Source organism: Sinocyclocheilus anshuiensis, unplaced genomic scaffold, assembly GCF_001515605.1.
Source record: "Sinocyclocheilus anshuiensis isolate Anshui unplaced genomic scaffold, SAMN03320099.WGS_v1.1 scaffold253, whole genome shotgun sequence".
Taxonomy (NCBI): Eukaryota; Metazoa; Chordata; class Actinopteri; order Cypriniformes; family Cyprinidae; genus Sinocyclocheilus; species Sinocyclocheilus anshuiensis.
In genome coordinates, this window is record NW_015537969.1 from 2,546,335 (window position 1) to 2,569,934 (window position 23,600).

General features: G+C 36.0%; 1 protein-coding gene and 1 long non-coding RNA gene across 5 annotated transcripts in view; both read left to right on the forward strand.

Moving 5' to 3' along the window:
- Positions 1-23,600, forward strand: part of LOC107670015 (uncharacterized) — a 718,471-nt gene that overhangs the window by 420,903 nt on the left and 273,968 nt on the right. The window lies entirely within an intron of this gene.
- The window catches only part of LOC107669973 (collagen alpha-1(XVI) chain-like), a 64,820-nt gene that overhangs the window by 31,614 nt on the left and 9,606 nt on the right, over positions 1-23,600 (forward strand). For 2 of the 4 annotated variants that reach the window (XM_016462410.1, XM_016462417.1), the window contains 40 exons: positions 315-359; positions 500-538; positions 644-706; positions 1,380-1,424; positions 1,558-1,653; positions 2,990-3,028; positions 3,175-3,219; positions 3,504-3,539; positions 3,869-3,994; positions 4,734-4,769; positions 5,931-5,966; positions 6,091-6,201; positions 6,580-6,624; positions 7,224-7,259; positions 7,374-7,418; positions 8,046-8,096; positions 8,177-8,308; positions 8,449-8,484; positions 8,553-8,660; positions 8,907-9,029; positions 9,532-9,585; positions 9,684-9,725; positions 9,866-9,901; positions 10,616-10,669; positions 10,766-10,834; positions 11,141-11,194; positions 11,676-11,702; positions 13,141-13,197; positions 13,356-13,397; positions 13,616-13,687; positions 14,617-14,670; positions 16,355-16,396; positions 17,886-18,002; positions 18,189-18,236; positions 19,329-19,406; positions 20,451-20,495; positions 21,386-21,430; positions 23,060-23,113; positions 23,200-23,253; positions 23,380-23,433. In XM_016462410.1, the coding sequence (XP_016317896.1) occupies positions 315-359; positions 500-538; positions 644-706; positions 1,380-1,424; positions 1,558-1,653; positions 2,990-3,028; positions 3,175-3,219; positions 3,504-3,539; positions 3,869-3,994; positions 4,734-4,769; positions 5,931-5,966; positions 6,091-6,201; positions 6,580-6,624; positions 7,224-7,259; positions 7,374-7,418; positions 8,046-8,096; positions 8,177-8,308; positions 8,449-8,484; positions 8,553-8,660; positions 8,907-9,029; positions 9,532-9,585; positions 9,684-9,725; positions 9,866-9,901; positions 10,616-10,669; positions 10,766-10,834; positions 11,141-11,194; positions 11,676-11,702; positions 13,141-13,197; positions 13,356-13,397; positions 13,616-13,687; positions 14,617-14,670; positions 16,355-16,396; positions 17,886-18,002; positions 18,189-18,236; positions 19,329-19,406; positions 20,451-20,495; positions 21,386-21,430; positions 23,060-23,113; positions 23,200-23,253; positions 23,380-23,433 (2,391 nt within the window). The remainder of the gene's footprint in view (positions 1-314; positions 360-499; positions 539-643; positions 707-1,379; positions 1,425-1,557; positions 1,654-2,989; positions 3,029-3,174; positions 3,220-3,503; positions 3,540-3,868; positions 3,995-4,733; positions 4,770-5,930; positions 5,967-6,090; positions 6,202-6,579; positions 6,625-7,223; positions 7,260-7,373; positions 7,419-8,045; positions 8,097-8,176; positions 8,309-8,448; positions 8,485-8,552; positions 8,661-8,906; positions 9,030-9,531; positions 9,586-9,683; positions 9,726-9,865; positions 9,902-10,615; positions 10,670-10,765; positions 10,835-11,140; positions 11,195-11,675; positions 11,703-13,140; positions 13,198-13,355; positions 13,398-13,615; positions 13,688-14,616; positions 14,671-16,354; positions 16,397-17,885; positions 18,003-18,188; positions 18,237-19,328; positions 19,407-20,450; positions 20,496-21,385; positions 21,431-23,059; positions 23,114-23,199; positions 23,254-23,379; positions 23,434-23,600) is intronic. The other 2 variants (XM_016462424.1, XM_016462435.1) reach the window with 2 other exon arrangements.

Consider the following 23,600-nt stretch of genomic DNA (forward strand, 5'->3'; position numbering starts at 1 on the left):
AACTGTCCTCTTTAAAATAAACTTTTTTTTTTTTTTTTCTTTGAAAATGTTTAGTTAATTTTTTGTACTATCACTTTATTATTAATAATAATATATGACTAATATATGACTAAAATATTTATATAATAACTACAGTATATATAATATTTAATCTTATATAGAATATCAAGTAATAATATCAGATTATATTATCCACATGACAGTTTGAGTGAAAGTTGCATGTCTTATTTTAGTATTATTTCCATCTCATATTTTTGGCCTCCACTGAATGTGAATTAGTTACTTTGGTGTCATGCTGTATCTGTGTGTTTTAGTGCTTAGAAGGTGCTAAAGGGGAGAAAGGAGCGAAGGGAGAGTCGGTAAGTGTGTGCGCCACCCTTGTCTTAGAGAGAGGTTTGCGATCGAATTTTTGTTCAACAGGCTTCACTGAAGCAGAGGGGATATCTTGATACTATTTCTGGCTATTGATTCACCCATTTCTCATTCTCTTACGTTTCAGGGTCTGGCTGCCAACTGGGGAGAAGCTATAGGAGTGAAGGTAAAGGAAGACGGTATGACTGTTAATGAGTGCATTACAGCTTTCCGCTTACTTATCTCCATTTCTGTCTGTCTGCCTGTCTGTCACTCTCATACACATTCTCAGGGTGACAAAGGACAGAAAGGAGAAGTCGGAGCCACAGGTTTGCCCGGAAATCCAGGCAAAGATGTAAGCGACTAGCATTTGATGTGAAAGTCAAAGATGCTCATACTTTATGTACATTATATATACCAGTGCCCTCTTGAGTCTCCTTCAGACGTGTTGATATATTTCATTGTCTCGCTGCAGGAGTGTTCTCAAAAAGCAATTGTATAGCATGCATAATATGTCTCTGTGCACATATTTTAATTTTGAAAGGATGCAAGAGTCTCTTTCCTTTTATATTGTTTAAAGTGGCTCCATATATTCACAGCACTCTACTGTGAAAAGCATTATTCATTAGACTCTTACCCATATACTCAGTGCTGTCTTTTCTTCTCATTAGATATCTGTTTGGGTGTTAAATCTTCTTAATGCTGCATAGATTACATAAGCCAACAAAGAGCCACAAATCAATGGAGCCTCGTTGATTCTTTTAAATGGATAGTCGGGTCGCATTACGCTTAATCTTTTCTATTCCGTATACAAAGCATACTAAGGGGATGGCGAATATGGCCGAGCCGACTAATGCATATTTGGAATTTGCTTTTAAACTGTTTATCTATCTAAGCCTCCAGTCATCGGTGAACTGATTTGTTTGATTCCTGTTGGAGGGTTGTTATATAAGCAGTGTGATACTGCTAATGCCAGCGTTTGAGATGAACTCAAGCTAATGATCTTTTATTGGTCTTGGCTGTCATAGGGTCGAGCTAATCCTATTTGTGTGGTGGGCCCTAAAGGACAAAAGGTAAAACGGACTGATCCTCTTGAGGATTTTTAACGGTTTTCTGGGATACTATAAATGAACTAGTTTTGTGGTGCCATTATCTTTAGTGCTTGTTATGCACAGCAAGTGTTTCTCAGCGTTGATTAATTCACAGGGTGTTCCTGGTGTAGTTGGTCCAGAGGGGCTTGCAGGAGAATCAGGCCGCCCAGGACCTCCTGGACCACCTGGAGTTGGAAAACCAGGACCACCAGTAGGAAGATTCATTATTTAAATGCATTCTTTCTAGACAGTTTTTAAGATTCCAATTTGAGGTTTTAATACATTTTAACGTTATTAAGTTTTGGATGTATTCTCTAGTGTATTGTCTTTGAGTTTACTGGATAGAAAATAGAGTCGACCTCCAAAAACAGTGTTGCAAAAAATAGGAGCTGCAACTGCCAAGTTTTTCAGAGAAAAATTGTAACTGTTTTTTTTTTTTTTTTCTGTTATTGTCAATCAGTGCATTTGGACCAACTTTTCAGCTTTGTTCTATCAGTTTAGGAAAATAAGTATTTTCTTAATCTAAAATAATTAGATTGTTATAGTATAATCAGGCTATATTAAGTATAGTATACTACTCTGCATACTACAGTAACATTTCTACAGTATGTATGTACTGTATACCACTATTCCTGTAGCATGTACTGTATGTGTAGACCTAACACATTTGCTAGCATATTTGGTATTCAGCAGAAAAACTGACTGGACCTTTAATTTCCAGTGATCAAATTTAAAAAAGCCATCACATTAAAAATACAATAGCTTAATAAAAAGCCCAATAAAAATAAAAATCAATAAAAAATATTTGAGATTTTGAGGTAATTTGAGGTGTACACTAGTGTTCAAAGGTTTTAATTCATGTTTATTCAGCAAATATGCATTAAATTGACAGTGTAACATTTATAATGTTACAAAATATTTATATTTTAAATAAGTTCTATTTTTTTTACTTTCCATTCATCAAAAAAAATCATGAAAAATGTATCACAGTTTCCACAAGAATATCAAAGAGCACAACTGTTTTCAATAAAAGTAATAACAAGAAATGTAATAATAAATCAGCATATTAGAATGATTTGTGAAGGATCATTTGACACTGACGACTGGAGTAATGATGCTGAAAATTCAGCATTGCATCACTGGAATAAGTTATATTTTACATACATTTACATTTTACATAAAACTGAAATAGAAAACAGTTCTTTTAAATTCTAACAGTGTTTCACAATATTACAGTTTTTACTGTTTTTGATCAACTAATTGCAGCTTTGGTGAGCATAAGACGCATTAAAAAAATCTCACCGACCCCAACCTTTTGAACAGTAGTGTGTATAATATAAATTAATAATTAACATACAATTTGATGTCATGTGACATACTGTACATTTTGTATTCTAATGGTGTTAAAGCATCTATTGTTGCATATTGTGCACTGTTTAACATACAAAAAAGTGCACAGTGTATACTGGGCATTATACAGTTTTCAGTATGCTAGTGTTCTATTTTGTCTCTTTTTTACTTCCTAAACAGTTGTTTTTGTCTCACAGGGGCCCCCTGGTGGAACTCCAGAATCTAAAGGAGAAAAAGTATGTTTACTAGTATATGTTTTCCTGCTATGACCACAAAGTGAAGAGGATGTTAAATGTGTTTTAATGAAAATGTACCATTAGCTTTTTGTGTGTTCCTTGCAATGTTATATCTAATAATAGTAAAACATTCTCTCCATTTCTAGGGGGATTCTGGGATACATGGTGAAGACGGAAAGCCTGGAGAACCTGTAAGTGCATTTTTTTTTCTCATTTTGACCTATAGAGGGATGTCAATGTGAAACGATGATGTGTGCTGAATTGCTAAGACAGAAGATGCTAATTATCCTGATTGTCTATCACTCTCCTGATTGTTCTGTCACTGTAAGGGACAAAATGTGTTTACTATCATCAGCACCATGATTAGTTTTATTACCAATGGAGCTATCAGCACATTGCATTTGCAACTCAATGAGCTTCTGCGCTTCTAATCTTCATGCATACCCAATGACTTGATGGTTTGTGTTGCTGACAGGGTCCGAGAGGTCCTTGGGGACCTAAAGGCGAGAAGGTAAGTCTAAGCAGTCTGAATTTCAGATTCTGCATGGAAATTACTGTTGCTTGTTATGAGTCTGCTCAGAATTCACAGAAAGTCACAGTGCATATTCTTCTTATTGCTTTAATTATTTTATTTTTAAGGGGGCAGTTTCATTATTTACTTTATCTCATGTTGTTCCAAACCCAAATGACTTTCACCATAATATGAATGTAATTTTATTATTAAGTTAATTCATATTATTTATATACAATAGGTTTGGGTCCGAGTCGAGTCCTAGTTTTTAACCAGTTTTCAATTTTAGAAGAACAATCCATTTAGTATGCTTTTTTTTTTGTCTTGAGGGAGATCCATGTGAACCATGTCCAGTGGTGTCTTTTGACTCCACTGGCAACACTGTGGCCTTTCAGAGCAAGCAGGGGCCTAAAGGAGAACCAGGGGCCCCAGGCAAAGGAGAACAGGGTCCACCTGTGAGTTCATTCTCAAAACCAACTCCACAAACCGCTTGTTTATCACAAAAAGCTAAAAACAGTTCAGCATGTTTGATTAAATGTCTCTGTGTAGCATCCTGAAACTGCTTTTATCTTCCAATACTCAAATCTGTGCCTGGTAGACACTTTATCATTGCAAAATATCCAGCAGACAATGCTGTTCACCTCAGTTGGCCCGCCATATTTGTGTTTGCCAAGCTCAATGAAATAAGGCAACAATCAGCGAGGTCTTTTTCGCCTGCTGTTGTTGTGTTGAATAAGAAATGCTGTCGCCATTCCACTACCCTCTCACAGGGAGAACAGATCTTCTATCGTGCTTCATTATAGCTTCAGGAACATTCAGGTCTCTCCTATCATCCATGAAATCCATCAGCCTTCCCCCCCTCAAAGTTTAGACCACTTTCTGTGTCAGATTTCATTTTACTCAATGGCTACGGTAAAGGCCTTTCAATTTTTCCGGAAAAATTCGGACAAAAAAAGGATTCTGTCCAGCATACCATAAACCGCTTGTTTGCATTTCTCTGTAATGATTTCCAATACCATCACAATCTATTCCTCATACCTAGTTGTAGGACAGAGAGTGAGAGTGTGGGATGCAGAAAGTGACAGGGCGCAAATGCGGGATATTTACAGTGGAGAAGTTGCGGTCAGCTAGGATGATATTAGTGTCATGATTAGGGAGACTGATGCTGATACTTGTATGCCTCTATTTACATAGGGCCCTACTGGACTGGATGGCAAAGCAGGACATAAGGTAAGTTTTTGCTGTTTACTTACTGTTTCTTACTGCATAGAAGCACACAAACACACACATATGTAAAAATATTAATATCTACAATACAACATAGCACAAGGTGGGATATTATAAAAATACAATGAATGAAATGGCTAATAAACTGGGAATTTACCAGTCAATATATCTGCTGGATGAAAAAATAAACTACTTTAACATCATGAGGGCGGCTTTTCCATAAATTTCATTCACATTTTCTTCAATTTTTTTCCTCAGATTTTAAAATGTGTGTGTAGTTCTTTTTATCATCTTATTTCATTCCTCTGAGGTCCACTTATAATGTTAATCAGGATTCCTTGCACTAAAAGTAGTCATAATTTAGCTTACATTACCATTTTCCACCCTTTCTCTGACCCTTAGAATGAATTGGCCTGTTTTTGCTACTGTACATTTCAGACTTAAGTGTAAATACCCCTCTTTGCATGAGAAATTAGAAACAACACTACAGACTATTAGTATGTATCCAACTTCCTCCTCATTATTTTATTACTGGCCAGGCCAGGACACTGAATATCTGTCATTGAGATGGGCATGTGGGTGTAATGTGTTCATGCATTCATCTTTGTTACATCACAAACTACTGTAATGACCCATTTTTGCCACTTAGTTTTCAGTTTGTTTTGTTTTTGGAAAGAGGAGAGTTTTGCGTTTACAATATGATGCAACAATGTTTGCATTTTTTTTATTTATTTTTTTTAAATCAAGCAATACTTAATATGATAAAAAGCTAAATGTAAAAATAAATAAAAACCATGGACCGTTTTTAACTTATTTTGGACAAGACACTGGAAAGTAACTATGAAGTTTATTTTTTTATTTGCCCTATTTTTAGTCTGTATCTGGGAAACCATTAACCAATCCAAAATACACAATATGACCACACATATACACAGACACAATGGAATAGGCTTTCAATTTAATGTTAATAGCTGCTTCCTTTGCAGAGCTTTTTCTTAAAAGTCAGTGTTGTGACAACTACAGCACATTGCGGTGTATTCCAGGCTAAACTACCGCCTGCATTTTTTTTTTTTTTTTAATTCAAGAGTGCTGAGTCACTGAAAATGTCATCCAGAGTTTGTGCCATTTTTACAAACTGTCTTGCGCATTGTGATTTTTTCACAGGGAGAGCCAGGAGCAGATGGGGCCAAAGGCGTAAAGGTGAGTCTTCCAAGCGTTGGCAAGAAAGATGAAGAATCTGTACACTGTTTGTGAATTGCTTGACACTGGGAGAAGTTCTGAAGCAAAATTAAGTTGCGAAATCTTGCCATCTTTGTTCTCTTAGGGTGAACCATGTTCTGGCTGCCCTACTATTGGAGATATTCCAGCGGGCATTTTGAATCGGGCTCAAAAGGGAGAGAGGGGAGATCCAGGTGTTGGGCAGAAAGGAGAGCAGGTGAATGTGATGGAGTGGTTGCTCATTGATATCCAGCACACAGCATTTAAAAACTTCTGCATCACTTTCTCCCACAAGTCCTGAAGTGCAGTAAATTACAATGCAAACCGTTTTTGATATCAACTTCAGTGGTTGTGTATGAATGTGCAGGGATGCATATATTGGCTCATGCATAACCGCAGACATCCCTGATCTATATAACTCCACACATTCGGCTCAGATATAAGCCTCAGGCACAAATGCTTTTAAAAATGATTCTAATGACAGATTGGGGAATTAAGCAGCCAAGGCTTTTATTTCATGTCTGTTAAACAAGAGAATATGCACTGATATTCTCTGCTTTTCTTTTCTTTCTTTTTACTTGATTTTCATGCACAGGGAGAACCAGGTCCAAGTGGCTTTGCTGGACTAAAAGGGGAAAAGGTAAACCTAATGGAAATGTATTCACTAGGATGATGAATTTCTACATTTTCAAATGGTTTTAATGTTATACACCATTATAAACAGGTACATATGCATGTGCTGTGACCCTGAAAATTATTTGGACCCTTAAATGTATGGATGTCATTATTTAAGGTAATTGAAACAAAGAATTTCACAAAAATAAGTCGGTTGTCAGATTTAGTGGAACACCTCTGTGCTTAATGTGATGAACTACACCTGTAGTTGCTCTCTAGGGCACCTGTGTGGAGAGAAACTGACTTCATACATCCATTAAAAATGACCTTGGGACCAGATGGTTAAAAGTAATTGCTAAAAGTTTGTTCTGAGAAAAGTTAAGAGTGCATTTTTTTCAATGCCATTTTTTTTCCCAGTGCATTGAAATGCTTAAGTGTGGCTTATGTGTCCAAATAATTTTTGTTGCCACTGTGCATGTCTGTAATGTGTGTGTGGTAATTATCAAATTGAAGCAATCTTTATCACATTATAAAATAGTATTGTCATTTTGGGAAACAATAAGGTGTAGACAGTAGTTTTTTGTTATACGTTGTACATTCATATGTAACATTTTCTGGTTATAGGGTAATGCAGGCAGCAAAGGAAATGAGGGGAAAACTGTAAGTAACCATTTTTTTTATTATTATTGTATATTCTTTGTGTTTTTAACTTGCATCTGTGATTTATGACTGACCTCAGCATTAGATTAATGTGCAGATGCTGATGTTTTTTAGGGCAAACCTGGTCCAAAAGGGTCAAGTGGAAATAATGGAGAGAAGGTGATTAAGCTCAACTCAGACTTTGTTATTCTGCACTGATTGTAAAGTGTTTTGATTGCAACCTCACAGCACCAGGAGACACACAAATACCACAGTTGGAGAGGCAAATATAATAATAATAATAATAATAAGACTGTCTAGCTGAATTTAGTGTAAACTGCCAGGAAACTGTCAGGTTTCTGAAGGATTAGGTGACTAAAGACTGGAGTAATGGCTGCTGAAAATTCAGATTTGTCATCACAGGAATAAATTGAATTTAATTTTTTTAATTTAAAAAAATTAAATTTTTTCAAATAGAAAAAATTATTTCAAATTATAATATTTCACAACATTACTGTTTTTACTGTATTTGTCACCACCTTGATTAGCATAAGTGCATAAGAGACTTCAAAAACATGACAAAATCTTACAGACCCCAAATTCTGAACTTTTTTTTATGAATTCATGCAGTTTGAATCCTGCTGTCATTAAAGCACAAGTGTGACAAACCATATAAAATTCATGTTAATTTTTTCAGTTCAGCTTATCACTCAAATTGTTACACTGGTAAAAAAAAAAAAGATAGATGGATGGATGGATGGATGGATGGATGGATGCATTTTCACTAGTGATGTCATTTTTTTACAGGGTAATCCTGGCCAACCCGGTATAGGGACAACTGGTCCAAAAGGTGAAAAGGTAAGTGAATGTTTTCACACCGTGCTTTTCTCTCCTTCATTAAAAGTGTATGGATGTGCTTAATGTGCCTTGTATTTAAGGGAGACTCGTGTGGCGTGTGCCAAGGCACAACCTCTGAGGTGGGAAGTGGCCCATCTACGATAAAGGTCACAGGGGAACGTGGCCTTCCAGGACCTCCAGGCCCACCAGGAGAAGAAGTAGAGGGCAAACAGGTAAGCCTGACTATTTTATGATCGCTTTATATAATAGGAGGCAAGGGTGGTGTGTTGCTTCTAGTGTATCAGTCTATAAATTGTTAATTTGAGAAGCCCAAAACACACTGACCTTGTTTTCAAAATGGATGTCTCAACAGGGGCCACCAGGTCTTCAAGGTCTTCAAGGAGAGAAAGTAAGTTAATTTTTTAACTCTGCAATAGGGATTTTTCTAGGCATTAAATATGATTTTTATGTTTGTAGGGTGATCAGGGTTTACAAGGAGACCCAGGTGTGGATGGGGTACCTGGACCCCAAGGACCTCAAGGAGAACCAGGCAGGAAGGGCCTTAATGGACTAAAAGGAGAAAAGGTCACTGTCACGCAACATTGATCATGCGGTCACATATTAATTACATTGCAGTAAATTATGCACCATCATGGGATATTTTAACAATCATTCATCATGTTGATATAATAGATTACCTTTTATATGACTGCGTTTAAATTTGCTGGCAAAAAAATACCAGATAAGCATGGTTGACCATCTAGATTCCAGCTCACTTGCAATTTGAAAGCTTTCTGTCTTTTCTTATTGCATCTGTGTCTACATCGCCAGGGAGATGCGTGTGACAGTTGCCCCTCACTCTCTGAAGGAAATGGCAATGTTGTTGGCTTACCAGGACCCAAGGGAGAGAGAGGAGAGCCAGGTTTGCCAGGCGAGGGCCGAGAAGGCAAACAGGTACGAGTTTTTCTGTAAAAATGCATGCTTTCTCAATAAATTAGTGATACTCTTTCATATAAAACTACTCTTCAAGTAGTTTTATATGACTATTGCACAAACCAAGTCCTAACTCCAAATATTCAACTTAGGAGCACACAATTTGTGTTACATATATGACTGATACTTCAAATCATGCAGCTTGTTGAGGAGAGGTTCACTTTTCTAAGCAATTGAACTTGTGATTTTGGCTTAGCAGTTGATATAATGAAAATAAAACTAACATAACTTCTATGATAATATTGATAGTACTTAGTTAAGATGCCATTTAGCAAATAAGTGTGATTAATAGGGTTATAAGGATACATTGATATGGATATGGATCAATGCATTGATCAAATGGCTAACAATATGAAATATCAATTAAATATTCATGTTATATTTTGGATGCATTTGTGAGTTAATAAAATGTAACTGCTTGTGTAAAATGGGCACATAATACCATATTATCTTTATTCTATAGGGTCGGCCAGGCCCACCTGGTATCAAGGGACCTCCAGGGCTCAAAGGCAGTCAGGTAAAGTTATACACACACATGTGCATGCATCAGTCACAACTGTGTGCGAGAGTGATAAGATTGACTGTGGAGTGATGGTTATGTTTATTTATTATTAGGGCAATGCTGGTCCTTCAGGTATTGGCCTTCCAGGACTGCAGGTGAATGAACAGCTATTGTAATTCCTCAGAAAATCTGTTTTCATTTATACTATTTTTAGAGAAATGTGCGGGTCTCAGTTGCATTTAAATGATCCCTTAAATGCACCAGCTCTTTGTAATGTTTTGATGTTCTCACTCAGGGTGAGCAGGGACCTAGAGGTTTTCCCGGAGCTGCTGTAAGTGCACAAAAGTATTGTATTCTTGGGTGTTCACACCTGGATTTGGCCTTCTGAGTGTGCAGATTTGCAGATGTTGTTCTCTTTGAATTGTCTGTATTTTTACTTGTCTACTGTTATTTGATACATACTCTACTGTTCACAAGTTGAGGTTGGTACAGTTTTTAAAATGTTTTTGAAGTCTCTTATGCTTACCAAGGCTGCATGTATTTGATTAAAACTACAGTAAAACAGTTATGTTGTGTAATATTAAAATGTAATGTATCCCTATGATGGCAAAGCTGAATTTTCAGCATCATTACTCCAGTCTTCAGTGTCACATGATCCTTCAGAAGTCATCCTAATATGCTGATTTGATGCTTAAGAAGCATTTCTTATTGTTATCAATGTTGAAACAGTTGTGCTGCCTAATATTTTTGTGGAAATTATGATAAATTTTTCAGGATTCATTGGTGAATAGGAAGTTCAAAAGAACAGCATTTATTTGTTATAGAAATCTTAAGACATTATAAATGTCTTTACTGTCTCTTTTGATCAATTTATAGCATTCTTGCTGAATAAAAGTATTATTTTCTTAAAAAAAAAGATTAAAAAAAATCTTACTAACCCTTTTGAACAGTAGTGTATGATACACAATAATAAATCAAAATAATAAATAAAACAACCCCTTCAATATAGAAACCAAGTGTGAAAACAGTCATGTGTATCCTACAGGGTCCAGAAGGACGTCAAGGACCCGCAGGGCCAATTGGACCAGCGGGACAAAGGGTAGATCACTAATGCAATAACACAGTACTCCTCAGTCCAAAAGACACAATGGATCTGACCTCACTGCTGTTCCAATGTATTGCTTGATATCAATAGGGTCCAAAGGGAGAAATGGGACCACCAGGGCCACAGGGGCCAATGGGAATGGGACCAATTGGACCCCCGGTAAGAACTTGAGATAAAACATGGACAAAAAAGTTGTCCCCAGTCATAGGGACAGCCATTTTTTATGTTCTTGCTCTCTTCTTTACATTTAATACCTGAATGCAATTATGGATTTACATGATGTCTTTTGCATAAAAAATAATGCAAGAAAAGTTCATATTTCATATTAAGTATGCTGTTATTCATAATCATGTTCACAATATACTATTTCATATAATACAAAATAGGGAGTGTAATGAGACACAGCCAGTGTGTTTTTATTTTTTGTCTTGCACTTGTAAATGATTTATATATTCTGTGTCACAGGGTAGGGATGGTACACAAGGATTGCCTGGGATTCCAGGTCAGGATGGGAGTTCTGTAAGTTTGTTTATTTATTTATTTATTTAGTCCTCTCCAGCAATGCTTTGCTCAACCCCTCTAGCTTATTCCCATATTGTGACATGCGCTCTGTCATTAACAAATTCACCCAAGCATATTGTCCGTTGTTCATTGCTCTGCCATCTAGAGACGGCATCAAACGAACTTCCATAAACTGCAGAGACAAAGGCAGCGAGAGTTTGTTGTCTTGCCAGAGCTCGTCTCATTAAAAAAGCAAAGTTAGCGTTGTCTGTTCTCACATCAGATGTTAATTACTTGAGGCTTTGTCGCAGAGAGCTTGAGGAGCGAAGGCAGAGACTCTGCCTGGATCCCTAACAGCAACACATTGTCTGCTTGCATCACGTCACCTGTCGCTGCTCCTCCCCGATCCACACTCATCTCGCTGGCCCTGGAGAGTTACGCACAATAATACTGTCTAACTGAGCCTTTGTGTGTGTGTGTGTTTCTCCTTGTCTTTCAGGGAGCCACTGGGCCTAAGGGTGACAAGGTAAGTGTCTGGATCAGTGAGCTGGGGAGGCGATTTCTAGGTTCCCCAAAGCAGTGACAATGTGTGTGTGGAGGGAACGATGAATAGGAGGAGTAATGTTTAGAGCGACCGTCTGTACGCACAGTGATGTGTCCACCCTGGAGACACAAACAGACGCATAAGTCTGACAGAAGAGTTTGACAGTGCTGAAAAAGTAAAAAATGCCCTCGAGCTAAAACAGGGCTATTAATTGGTGAATATAACAGCTGTCATCTGTAATCTGACAACATCACCGAGTATCAAAGAGAAAGGAAGTGTGCGTGAGGGAGATGAGAAAGAGAGACCTCGATAGAAAAGCCCTGGAAATGCTTCATTCTTTAATGTCCTCTGTTGTCTCCCTGACTAATTTGTCTAAACACAGAGGAAAGTGGCAGCTGATATCAAATGATGCATATTCTTCCTAAGTGTGATGAAGTGCTCTGTCATTCCTGTTGAGTGCCAGGATAGAATTCTACAGCAGAACCTTTTGTAATTTCGACGTCATGCCATGTTGCAACACAATGTAACATGCTTGTGTGTGTGTGTGTGTGTGTGTGTGTGTGTGTGTGTGTTTGGACCATGGGTATTATAGTTAACTAAAAATAAAACTGAAACTTAAATTAAAACATAAATTAATATATATCAAATTTCAAATCTTATTTTAATTTAGTTTAACAGCATGTACTAAAATAACTATACAGACATATATGGAAAAAAAACTACTAAATTGACAAATACACACAAAAAAATCACAAAATATCTAACTAAAATTAAAATGGAAAATAAAAAAAATTAAAACTGATTGAAAATATTAGTAAAAACTATAATAGTATCTTAATGATACTGCTTGGTACTGTAATAAGGGAATTATCACTATAATTATTCCAAATACTAATTGGTTTTAACTATTTATCATATTTATACTTCTCAACTGTCAAATGTCATTACATTAAAACATTATTATTATTATTATTATTATATTTTAAATGATCACAAGTTCATTTTATTATTTGTTATTGTTATTATTAATAATAAATCAGTATGCATTCATTTATTAATAATAATATAATGCTTATAATTTCTGTTAAAGTCTAAATGGTTATTTAGTTTGTAAAAAAGCAAAAATAAATCAACAATAAAAATGGATATTGGTTATTAGAAACAAATATATTCTGTATCATATTCATACATGTTCTATATCTTAGTTTTGCTGAGTTGTGATGCTCTCTTTTAGCGTAGATTGAATATATTTAATTTAAATAAATCATTTGTTCCAATAAGAAAACATAAAAACCATTTAGAATACTTTAGCAACCACATAGCATCACCCTGGAAACAATCTAAACTAGTTATGGCAGTTTACTCAGAAAATGTCCAACTCACTATAATCAAATTGTTTTGTTTTTTTTCTGCATCGTAGGGTGAACCAGGAGAGTGCAACTGTTTGAATAATATGTCCCCTGGAACTGGCGGACCTGTGAGCTAATGCTTTATTTCATTGTTGTTAATCAGGAGGACATTAGCACACTCTCACACATAAACAACTCAAAGAATTTGGGCTATTAAACATAACCTTTTAAATCATGAGACCTGATGTCATTCACAGTGCTGAATTTGATTACTCTTTTCTTGTAGGGGGTCCCAGGTGGTGAGAACAGGTGGCAGTCTGGTCCTCAGGTCTCACATCCTTTTTCACTCTTATCTCCCTTCTGCTGCTTAAATCACTGCATTTTGAGAAGTTTATTCAAAAACAAAAAACTAGCAATTACAATAAGGTTTCAGGGCTACACTCTACTAATAGAGACATACAAATAAATCTGAGAGTGATTGTCACTCTTTTAATGAGTAATGAATGACCGTCTTCTTACTTTACTCATGTGCTTAATGTGCCTTAGGGGCCTCCTGGACCACCGGGCCCTCCAGGTCCCCCAGGGCTCCAAGGCTTTACAGGAATCCCCGGCCCACACGTGAGTATGAAACAGATGGCATCAGGGCGTACCTCTGCTTTTTCTCTCTGTTCCTCCATCCTGCTCTCTTTGTGGGGCTTCTGTATCGGGAAGGCCTGCATGGGTAACTCTGGGCTTGAACTAAAGCATATTTAAATGCACCAATGATGTTTACATTTAAAACATATGTTAATTTAGCAAATAATGTTTAACACCTAAAGCTGCCATCAATTAAATGTAATGTAATGTAAATGTAATGTCATGCAATTGTAATGTAGTTTGTAAAAGAGCGCTATATTAAAAATTGCTGTTAAATTTCCACGCTTTAAAGGGGCTTCTCGGATTTTTGGATAGTGCCGTGGGATGTGCTTTGTTAATGCCTGTGCTTTTAAAAGTTAATGTAAAGTAAATGTAAATTTTAATGTAGATTGTAAATCTAAAGCATTAATGTGTAGTTAAAATACTGCGCAAAAATATGAATTCAATGTAATCTTAATACATTCATTTAATAAGTAGTTGGGGATCATGCTGCTTTTTTCTTTTTAAAAACCATCCAGAAGCTCACTGTGAGGTTGCTGTATTTAATTCAAGTCCATTTGATATCTTTATAAGTTATGTTTTAAATATACAATGGGAATTGTGATGGTATTTAAGCCCATCATCATTTAAATCACCCTGATAAACTGGCAAATTTCCTTCTATATGATCTCACCGTGAGCACTGAGTGGTCTTTAACCTGGTGTTGTGTTGATTTCCCAAGCCTCAGAAGAGCTGAGAATAAAAAATAGACAGAGAAAGGCAAGAAAAAATGTAAATGTCTACTCCGAGCTGGAACACAAACCAGGAGAGGGTCCAGGGCTTTGGCTACTTTCCCTCTGCCCCGCTGGAGAAGGAGGTGTCCAGATTGTGGCCACAGGATAAACCAATTCAACCTCAGTTCCTTCTTACAGGGTATCCCTGGCAACGATGGCGTACCAGGGAAACCGGGTCCACCCGGCCAAGCAGTGAGTAACCAGACAGGGGGAGGAGCTTTATTACAGTATATAAACACAGAGCAAGGAGCCTGGTTGGTCGACTTCTGCGTTACAAGGGGAGCGGGTCGGTCCTCCTTTAACGCGGTGTGGGGAGACGGAGGTGATTCATGAGGACAACAGCAACTTTTTTATAATACTAAAAGGAACCAGTAAGCATGCAAGGATCTTAACTCGGCACTCCGTGAGGCATCTCTGTTGTCCTTTATGGCCGCCGAAGCTTCCATAACCCTTTCAGAGTTAACTCACAGTCTCCGAGGCTTTGTGTAATGGTAAACACTGCCATTGTTTTGAGTTACGGTTAGGACGGCCATTACTGTGAGTGATGTTCCGTGCAGAAAGAGCCATTAAATCTTTGGTTGAAAGCAGGATTTCGGCATTAATGGCCCCGTCTCTCCACACGCATATTTTCTCAGCTGGCTAAAGGCCCATTCTGAAATCAGAGCTCCGGGCTTCCAGCCTGCAGCGGAAATTTGGCTGGACTTCAGTCCCGGGCCGCTTTGCTCCACTTCTATCAGCAGACGCCGACCACCAAATTCTTCCAGAGCACAATCAGATCTAAACCATGTTATTCTTTTAACTCTCGTTCACCAACGTTCGAGAAACAGACCACGCGAACAGCTTAATCCCAAAACGAGTTTATTAATACACAAATAAATTCTGTTCTATAGCTCCAAAAACACTAAATAGTTCAATTAAATAAGAGTAACGAATAACATTAGGAATTCAAAGGGTTCTTTTAAAAAACTAAAAATGCAAACGGTGACCAATTTCCATATTAAAACCTTAATTAATAAATAAAGTAGATTAGTTGGATGGCGTAAGGTGGAATGAAGCCACTTTACTGAGATGTTAAGAGCCCAAACCAGCCAGTAGTGAGAGGAAATGACGTAATTGAAGCACATCAGTATCTACCTTTAAGAGCATCTGAGAGCCGCTCTCATATTCGGTCAAGTTCTCTGGTTTAACTGTAGTTAGAGTAATATTTCAGTCCTCTATACAAAAAGGGCCAAGTGCATATAAAATATATTGGTTCAAGTTGAAGTGGAATTTGAGTTGAATTTTTAAAAATGCTTTAAAATACTCTGGGGATTCGTTACATACTCCACATATAGGGTTCCATTATATCACATTGTGGGTGTTGAACAGTGAAGTTTTTTTTTTTTTGTCCTTCTGAAAGTCTTTTGTGCTCTGAAACTAATGCTTTTTAAAGTAGGATGGGAAAGTAACTTCTTATCCATGCTGTGAATGGCCAGCTAGCACAATATTTTAACCATAATTAATTATATTTTAATTTACATGTTTATAGATGCAATTAGTCAGTAAACTGTTTTGAAATGACAGCATAATAAATAATTGTAGCATAATGTGAAATAATTTATCATGTTAAATTCAGGGTTTTTTTCTGAATAATTTCATGCAAAATAGTTCCATTATTAAAATTAGATTTTTGTTATTAATGACATAATGAGATCATAACTTTACTTTCAAAGCAATGCTTTTTAAAATAACTTTTAGTGTACTGCATTGCCTTGGTGTCACCACAGTCACTTTCTTCTGAACTTCTGATGATAATCACACATTAATTAAGTTGTAGTGAAGTGAAAAAGTGTTTTTGATGCAGTCAACATGTCTGACTGTCTCCTCCATCTTGCAGCCTTCAGTTTTTCTGCCTCAGGATTCAGCTTCCACAGGCAAGGTAAGCAACGCATCTGTATTAACTGCACGTGTTCAGCTTATCTCTCTCTCTCTCTCTATGACATTATTAGTATGCATGTGCAAGGAAACACTGGTATTATCTGGTAATATAATGTGTACAGAAACATACACATTAGCATTGTTGGTGTGGTGTGAATAAATGTTCATTTTTCTATTCTGCCGCCAATATTGTACACATACGACAGCAAGACATCTATGCAATGCATGCATTTTCATTTGGAAGATGGAATTTTTAGTGCAGGGGTCTTCAACCTTTTTGAGGCCAAGAACCCCATGGTGGATAGAGAGATGAAGCAGGAAACCCCTGTTACATATTGCATAAAATCTGACATATTTCATACGTATACAACCATTTTAATGTATATACATAGTTTATGATTCTTACATGGCGAAGCTATTAAAAATGTATTTATTTATTCAAACTGCCATTCAAAAGTTTGGGATTGATAAGAATTTTTAGTCTCCTATGCTGAACAAGGTTGCATTTATTTGATAAAAAATGCAGTAAAATGGCATGTTTTTAAATAATATTACATTTAAAAACAACAGTTTTTTTTTTTTATTATTATTTAAATTACATTTTAAAACATAATTAATTCCAAAGCTGAATTTTCGGCAGCCATCACTCCAGTCTTCAGTGTCACATGATGCTTCAGAAATCATTCTAATATATTAATTTGGTGCTCAAGAAGCATTTCTTATTATTATCAGTGATAACAGTTGTGCTGCTTGATATTTTTGTGGAAACAATAATGCATCCTTGCTAAATAAAAATATTTTGCTAAATTTATGCTAAATAACATTTTTTTTTTTTTTTTAAACTTACTGACCCAAAACAAAATTAAGCTTCTTAACTCTATGTAGATACTGATTTAATATTGCATTTTTTGCAGCATAATTACATTACATTTGTGCCATAAATTAGTTTGAGCTAACCAATTATTTTAGAGCATTATTAGTTTTAGAGCATTATAAGTTTTAGAACATTTTCTCATGTTTGATGTTGAAAAATACATTTAAAAGACATTTGGCTGGTGCATTTAAGATGTTTAAAACTTTGTTTAGATGTTTATCAGTTATAATTTTTTATCTTTTTATAATCTTTTTTCACCCATGTCTTAATGATAAATGTGTGCTGTTTGAGCAGAAGAATATTGGTTCGAAAATCATTTATTTTGCAAACCCTAGTGTTTTGGCTTTGAAACCTTGTACATTCTTTAAGCTGAGGTTATTTGGATTCTTGCATTCCTGCTCTATCAAGCTGGAATGTGAGCACAGTTTTTACTGTTAACAAAATATCCCGTGTTTAAATTTCACACACACCTTCCTCAGTCTGTCTGTACCTTCTTACTCTTTAATGCAGCAATACTATTCACTTGTAACTGCATGCAGATGCTGTGTTTTCATTGTTCATTTGCTTCTTGCAGTGAGTACACATGTGTTTGTGTCATGTGTATGCTTCACTGTAGGAGGGCTGTGGTGATTGCTCCACGGGCCTACCTGGTGTGCCCGGCAAGGTTGGCTCTAAAGGCGAGAAGGGAGATCAGGGCAAGCCTGGGGTTGTACCCTCAGAAGGATGCGAACGGGTGAGAGGGATGAATGATGGATGATGTGATTGGTATTAGACAGGGTGTGGGTTTGTGTTGATAACATTGATTTGTTCACTTGTTTTATGCTTCCTGTTTGGCATGCTGTTTGATTTCTACAGTCATTTTGCACATGCTAGAATATATAGTACTAAACCTACTAAATCTCTATGATCAACTTTACAGTGTCTACAGCCTCAGAGACCACAGAGAGAAGAAACACCAAGTGTGCCTGTAAGTTCCCTATCGCATAAAACAGTGATAGGGAAGCATCCCAAGCTACAAGCTACTCATAATGTTAAACAGTTAAACTACAGTCATAGCTATTTACATTCAAGCTATTTAACTGGGTAAATATATCACTAGACATTTTTTTTTTTTAATTCTGCATTCAGCTGTACCTATCTGGCACCAAAAAATAATCTTCGAAAGATCTTAATTATGATGACAGGATTAAAAATACAAACAAGTTTAATAAATTAATATTAGTACTGTAAAGTTAATATTAAAAAGTAAAATATTTAGTTAAATGTTGCTGTTCATCGTATTTTGATGTATATAGCTTGAATTAAACTAGAAAAACACTATATAAATGGGTCCAAAACGATGAACAACAGCATTTAACTAAATATTTTACTTTAAAAATGATGCAGGCCATTATACAAAGGTTGTTTATATTTACGTATATTAGATTTATATGTATTTAAAATACATTTATTTCATACTAAGTATACTTCAAATTCATTAACATTTATTTACATATCACTTAAGACTTATTAATATAACATTATAATTAACCTTTATTTGGAGTATTTCTTTATTGCACATGCACATTTCTTAATATGCCTAAAATGTGTTTTAATATCACTATTAATAAGCATTGTACAAGCTCTGTATAATATCAGTCTTCAGTCTTTATATGCAAGTCAAGATATTTCAAGTGTACCTCGCAATGTATGCTTGCAATAGTTGCAGTTTGGCACAATCAAATATACTTCATTATATCTTTAGTTGGACTTTAGCACTACTTCCGCACAATTTAAGTGCATTAAGAACAAAATTAGTTGTTTCAATTCAGCAGACTTTATGTATACCAGTTTAGTATACTAAAAGTGCAATTGCAGGGTATTTTTATTGAGCACATAAATATGTAAATGTATTCATATTACGCTTAGCACAAAATAAATGTATTTCAAATACATTTTAGTATATAAAACTAGTGGAAGCTACTATCATGGTATTGAAAATGTTATTATTTGTGTTTCTCTTCAAATTGTCTTAAGCATTTCCTGATTGCAACCCTTCACGTCTGCTCAATGTTTTTAGACGAGTAACAGTGGTCAGTGCGTTGGTGCACCAGGGATGCCTGGATTCCCAGGGGACCCAGGGGTCAAAGGAGAGCCGGTGAGAGACCTTGCTGAGTTTCATTATTACCAGTGCCTATTAGAGAGGATACAAGAGCTAACAACACAATACTATAATAATATTATAAGCCAATATATATAGCACACTCAAATTCTATTATTCTGCCCCCAATTCTATAACAGATTTGTGTTATCAGAGGCTTAGGAATAATCTGAAAAGGTCGTGGACACATTTATAAAAGCTTATCATCTTGGCTCATGAATATTAATTAGGTGATATAATGTGTGTCCTGTTGTCCTAAATGACTTGCTGGAAGACAAGTAGGTGGGCACTAGGCATACTGTAGTAGGATTACTTCACACCGCCTTCACGTTCATTCAGTCCACTGCTGATGCAACCGGTTGGCAGAGACTTCTGCCTGGTCTTAGTCATCGTCGTCAGCTACTATTTATTTCAAAACAGAATCAAAACAAACATTTATATTCAACATAGAACTTGCTCCACATATAGCTACAATGTGGCCATAACATTGTTTTTCTGCATCTGAAGTGGCATTTAGGTATATTTACACTCTTTAGAGGTGGTGTGAATGCATTACACTGCACTTAGAATAGCATAAATAATGCTATGAAATTAATGGGTTTTTACATGGGTTTAGAAATTAATATTGAAGTAGCTGATTTGTTCAGGAATTAAGCAAGTTACTGTCTTCATGAATGGGTCACTGAATCATTGGTTCACTCGATTCGTTCAAAACCATGGATTTATTCAGTAATGAAACAGCTGGGTTTTTCACCCAGAAATCACAACTGTTCTTTTGCGGCTTTGTTTGAATCCATTTAGGTTGGCAAAATTGAGCAAAAACAAACAATATTTTAACACAATATTAACTGTTCATTGAACTGCTATAAATAAATGTTAACACATTATTTTCATAGTTAATCGCATCAAATTAACATGTTTTATATACATATATATATATATATATATATATATATATGTATGTATATATATATATATAGCCCCAGTTATAATGCTGTATGCTATACTGTATAACATTATCCTTGTCTCTGTTCATTGTAGGGTCCTAGAGGTGAGCGAGGACCTCCTGGTCTTCCTGGAACCCCGGTAAGTTTCTACTTTGCCTGTTATGCCCCAGATTGTCTCCTAAAAGGTCAGTTCTGGCAGGATTGCCTTTTTAGCCCTCTTTTCTTAGAAACTGAGACAGTGACAGCAACCCCAGATGGCTTTCAGAGTACAGTCTGTATCATATAGAGACAAGCCATTGCTGAGCACTTGTTTCAGAAGTACAGCAAACAGTGAAATGTTCTGCATGAATTCATCTAGTCACTAACATTTAATCCCACAATGCAGTGTTTGTTTGCACGATCCATTTTGTTTTAGGTTCAGTGTTTTCAGTTAGAATGGACCAATACGCGAGAACAGTGTATTTATTACTCTTTGCTGTGAGGTTAGAGAGGCCCCTACTGTTTTGGCTCAGAATTGCATAATGGTTTCCAAAATAGTCCCAAACCTATGCCTAAACTAATTTCAACATGGAAATGAGAGTTAAGGCTTTGTGTCCATTTAAACTTGTGTGCACTGACTTGGGAGGATTCTTTTTTTATATTTTTGGAAAGAAATTTATGCTTTTTGATTTCAAGAATATCAACTACAAAGGATTCCAGGTCAATAACCTTAACCCTCAATAGCTCAATATCAATTACTACTCTGAAAACAAAAAGCAACAAACTCACTGAAACCCACTGAACATTGATCCTGATCCACTTTGTATTGTGCAGTGGACCACACAAGTAGTTTTTTGGTTTTCAATTCTGTTGAGTAGTACAGTTTTGTCACACTTTACTAGTACCAATATTCAAAACCAAGTAAAACAGGCTGCATGACTATGAAAAAATTATTGGGATGCATGTGTGACAGGATTGCTTTTTTTGTTTTTGTCCATTATAAAGGAAAATATTTCTAACTGTTGCTCTCTTATTATCATTCTTTAATAGGGCAATATTGGTTTCCCTGGTCCTCAAGGGCCTCCTGGACTGTCTGTAAGTCAAAGCATGCCAACTCACGATCAGCTCAGACAAACACCGTAGATGTTTAATTACCTCAGGAAGCCAGCCCATCTTCTCTCGTGTGCCCCAATGAATGCCATGACAGAGAAATAAAACTGTACTGTTGTGGTGCTTGTTCAATTATCTCTCCATAGCCATTGTGTATGTGCTGCTGACAGGTTATTTTGCAACGCCTTAAACGGCATGTTTTAGCAGAGGTGTGGGCTTACTGATGAATTGAGTCTGAGCCAGAATGGATTTTATTTTAATGTTGTCCAGCTTTATGCTTTGTGAGCTTTATCTGACTTTCTTTAATTTGCTTCAATCGAATCTGTTTGAAACAACAAACTCAGATTTTGTGCAGTTTTTTTTCTTTTCCTATTAGCACGGAAAAACAGAAAATAAAGATTTACAGTAGGCCAATGTTTTCCAAATTGAAATTTTCTGTGGAATTGATCCACTAATAGAATGATATATAACTGAACCGCTGAGGAGACAAGATTCAGGAAAATAACAGAAGGACATTGGCAAAAGAGACAGCCAGTGGAGGGATACTTTTTTCTTTTTTTCTTATTATTTAAAGATGAAGCCAAATACTCCCTCTTCTATTTCCGTTTAGTGAGCAGAGACAACTGTAATTGAGCGATTATTAAGTTCCTAAAGAGTCAAACACTGGCTCTGAGACAATTTCACAACTTTGTTTGTTGGAGTGGTCTGGCTCGACCTGTGATGTGAGTTTAGAACGGACTGCTTTCATTAATCATTCTTAAATTAAATTAAAGTTAAACCAGTGAGATCAAATCCACCTGCTAAACATAGCAATGCACTTAATGATTTAACACCCATGAAGCAGATCTGAAACTTTCAAACCTGCTGCCGGCAACTCTTAAATTCATTATTATTATTTATGCAGTTGTATTTTTCTTAAGGGAAAGTCTTTATGATGTTGAAATGCATTTGTCCTTGACCTTGCTGAAAAATCCTCAGAAAAAAAAGAATGTTTTCTTCCCACAGGATGCAAATTTACTTAGTTTTTCTCGTCGATTTTAACGAAGGTCAATGCATTTAGAAAGAGTAAAATATTATTAGTATGAAAGTATAATATTAGTATAAAATATTATTTTCAACTGCTTAAAGAGCATTGACCTTCATTTAGGGAAATGTATCGAATCGATTAAGTAAAATCTCTAAACCGTTAAGTGATGTATCAATGCAGGATGCGTTTACTGAAGGATTATCCGATATGAGATTCAGCTCAGGTCCATGCTTTTTTCATTATGCATGCAGTAGCTAATAGGCATGTTTTGTTCCGTGACTATAAAGTTAAAAACAATAACTCTGCATCATTTGTCTGTTCCTGGAATACAGATGGCAGGAAAGAAGGATTCATTAATTCATTCCCTTACTTTCAGCCCTCGCTTAGAAAATAAATGCCAGGCTTTGGCAGGTGTATTAACTGTTTTGTTTTGCTGTTAAGATCACAATGATGTGAAATGGAGGGCTGTAAAAACAAGTATTCTCCAGAATAGATATACAGTAGATATAAATAGATATAAAATAGATATAAAATGCTTTTATTTGCATTTTTGCTGGCTGTGTCGCTAATGTCTTTTTTAAACATAGGGTCAACAAGGTCAAAGAGGGACAGATGGACTTCCAGGACAGAAAGGTGAACAGGTGAGAAACTCAAGAATATATAGCATATAAAAGGAGCCCATGACAGTTTGCTATGTTATTGAGGTACTTTTATTATTTTCACAAAGGGTCCACCAGGAAATCCTGGCTATCCTGGAACCATGGGACCGCCTGGACTTCCTGTAAGTGGTATTAACATTTTGTCCAGTTGACCAGATGCAGAAAAAGCATATATTAATGTTTTGTGACATGTTGTATAACTGATAAATGTTTGATTGTTGGGTTAAAATCATTATGCTTTTTTCCAGGGCCTTAAAGGAGAGCGTGGCAGTTCAGGAACCGCAGGGCAGAAAGGAGATTCGGTAAGAATGCACTCTTTAAACAATGATAAACTTCTAGTATCCAGATCATCCATTTTTAATGGCATCTGACTATTTTATGTCAGTAATTTTGTCATTTATTTGATCAAAATACAGTAAAAACAGTAGTTTTGTGAAAGAATACAACACATAAAATATATTAAACGGAA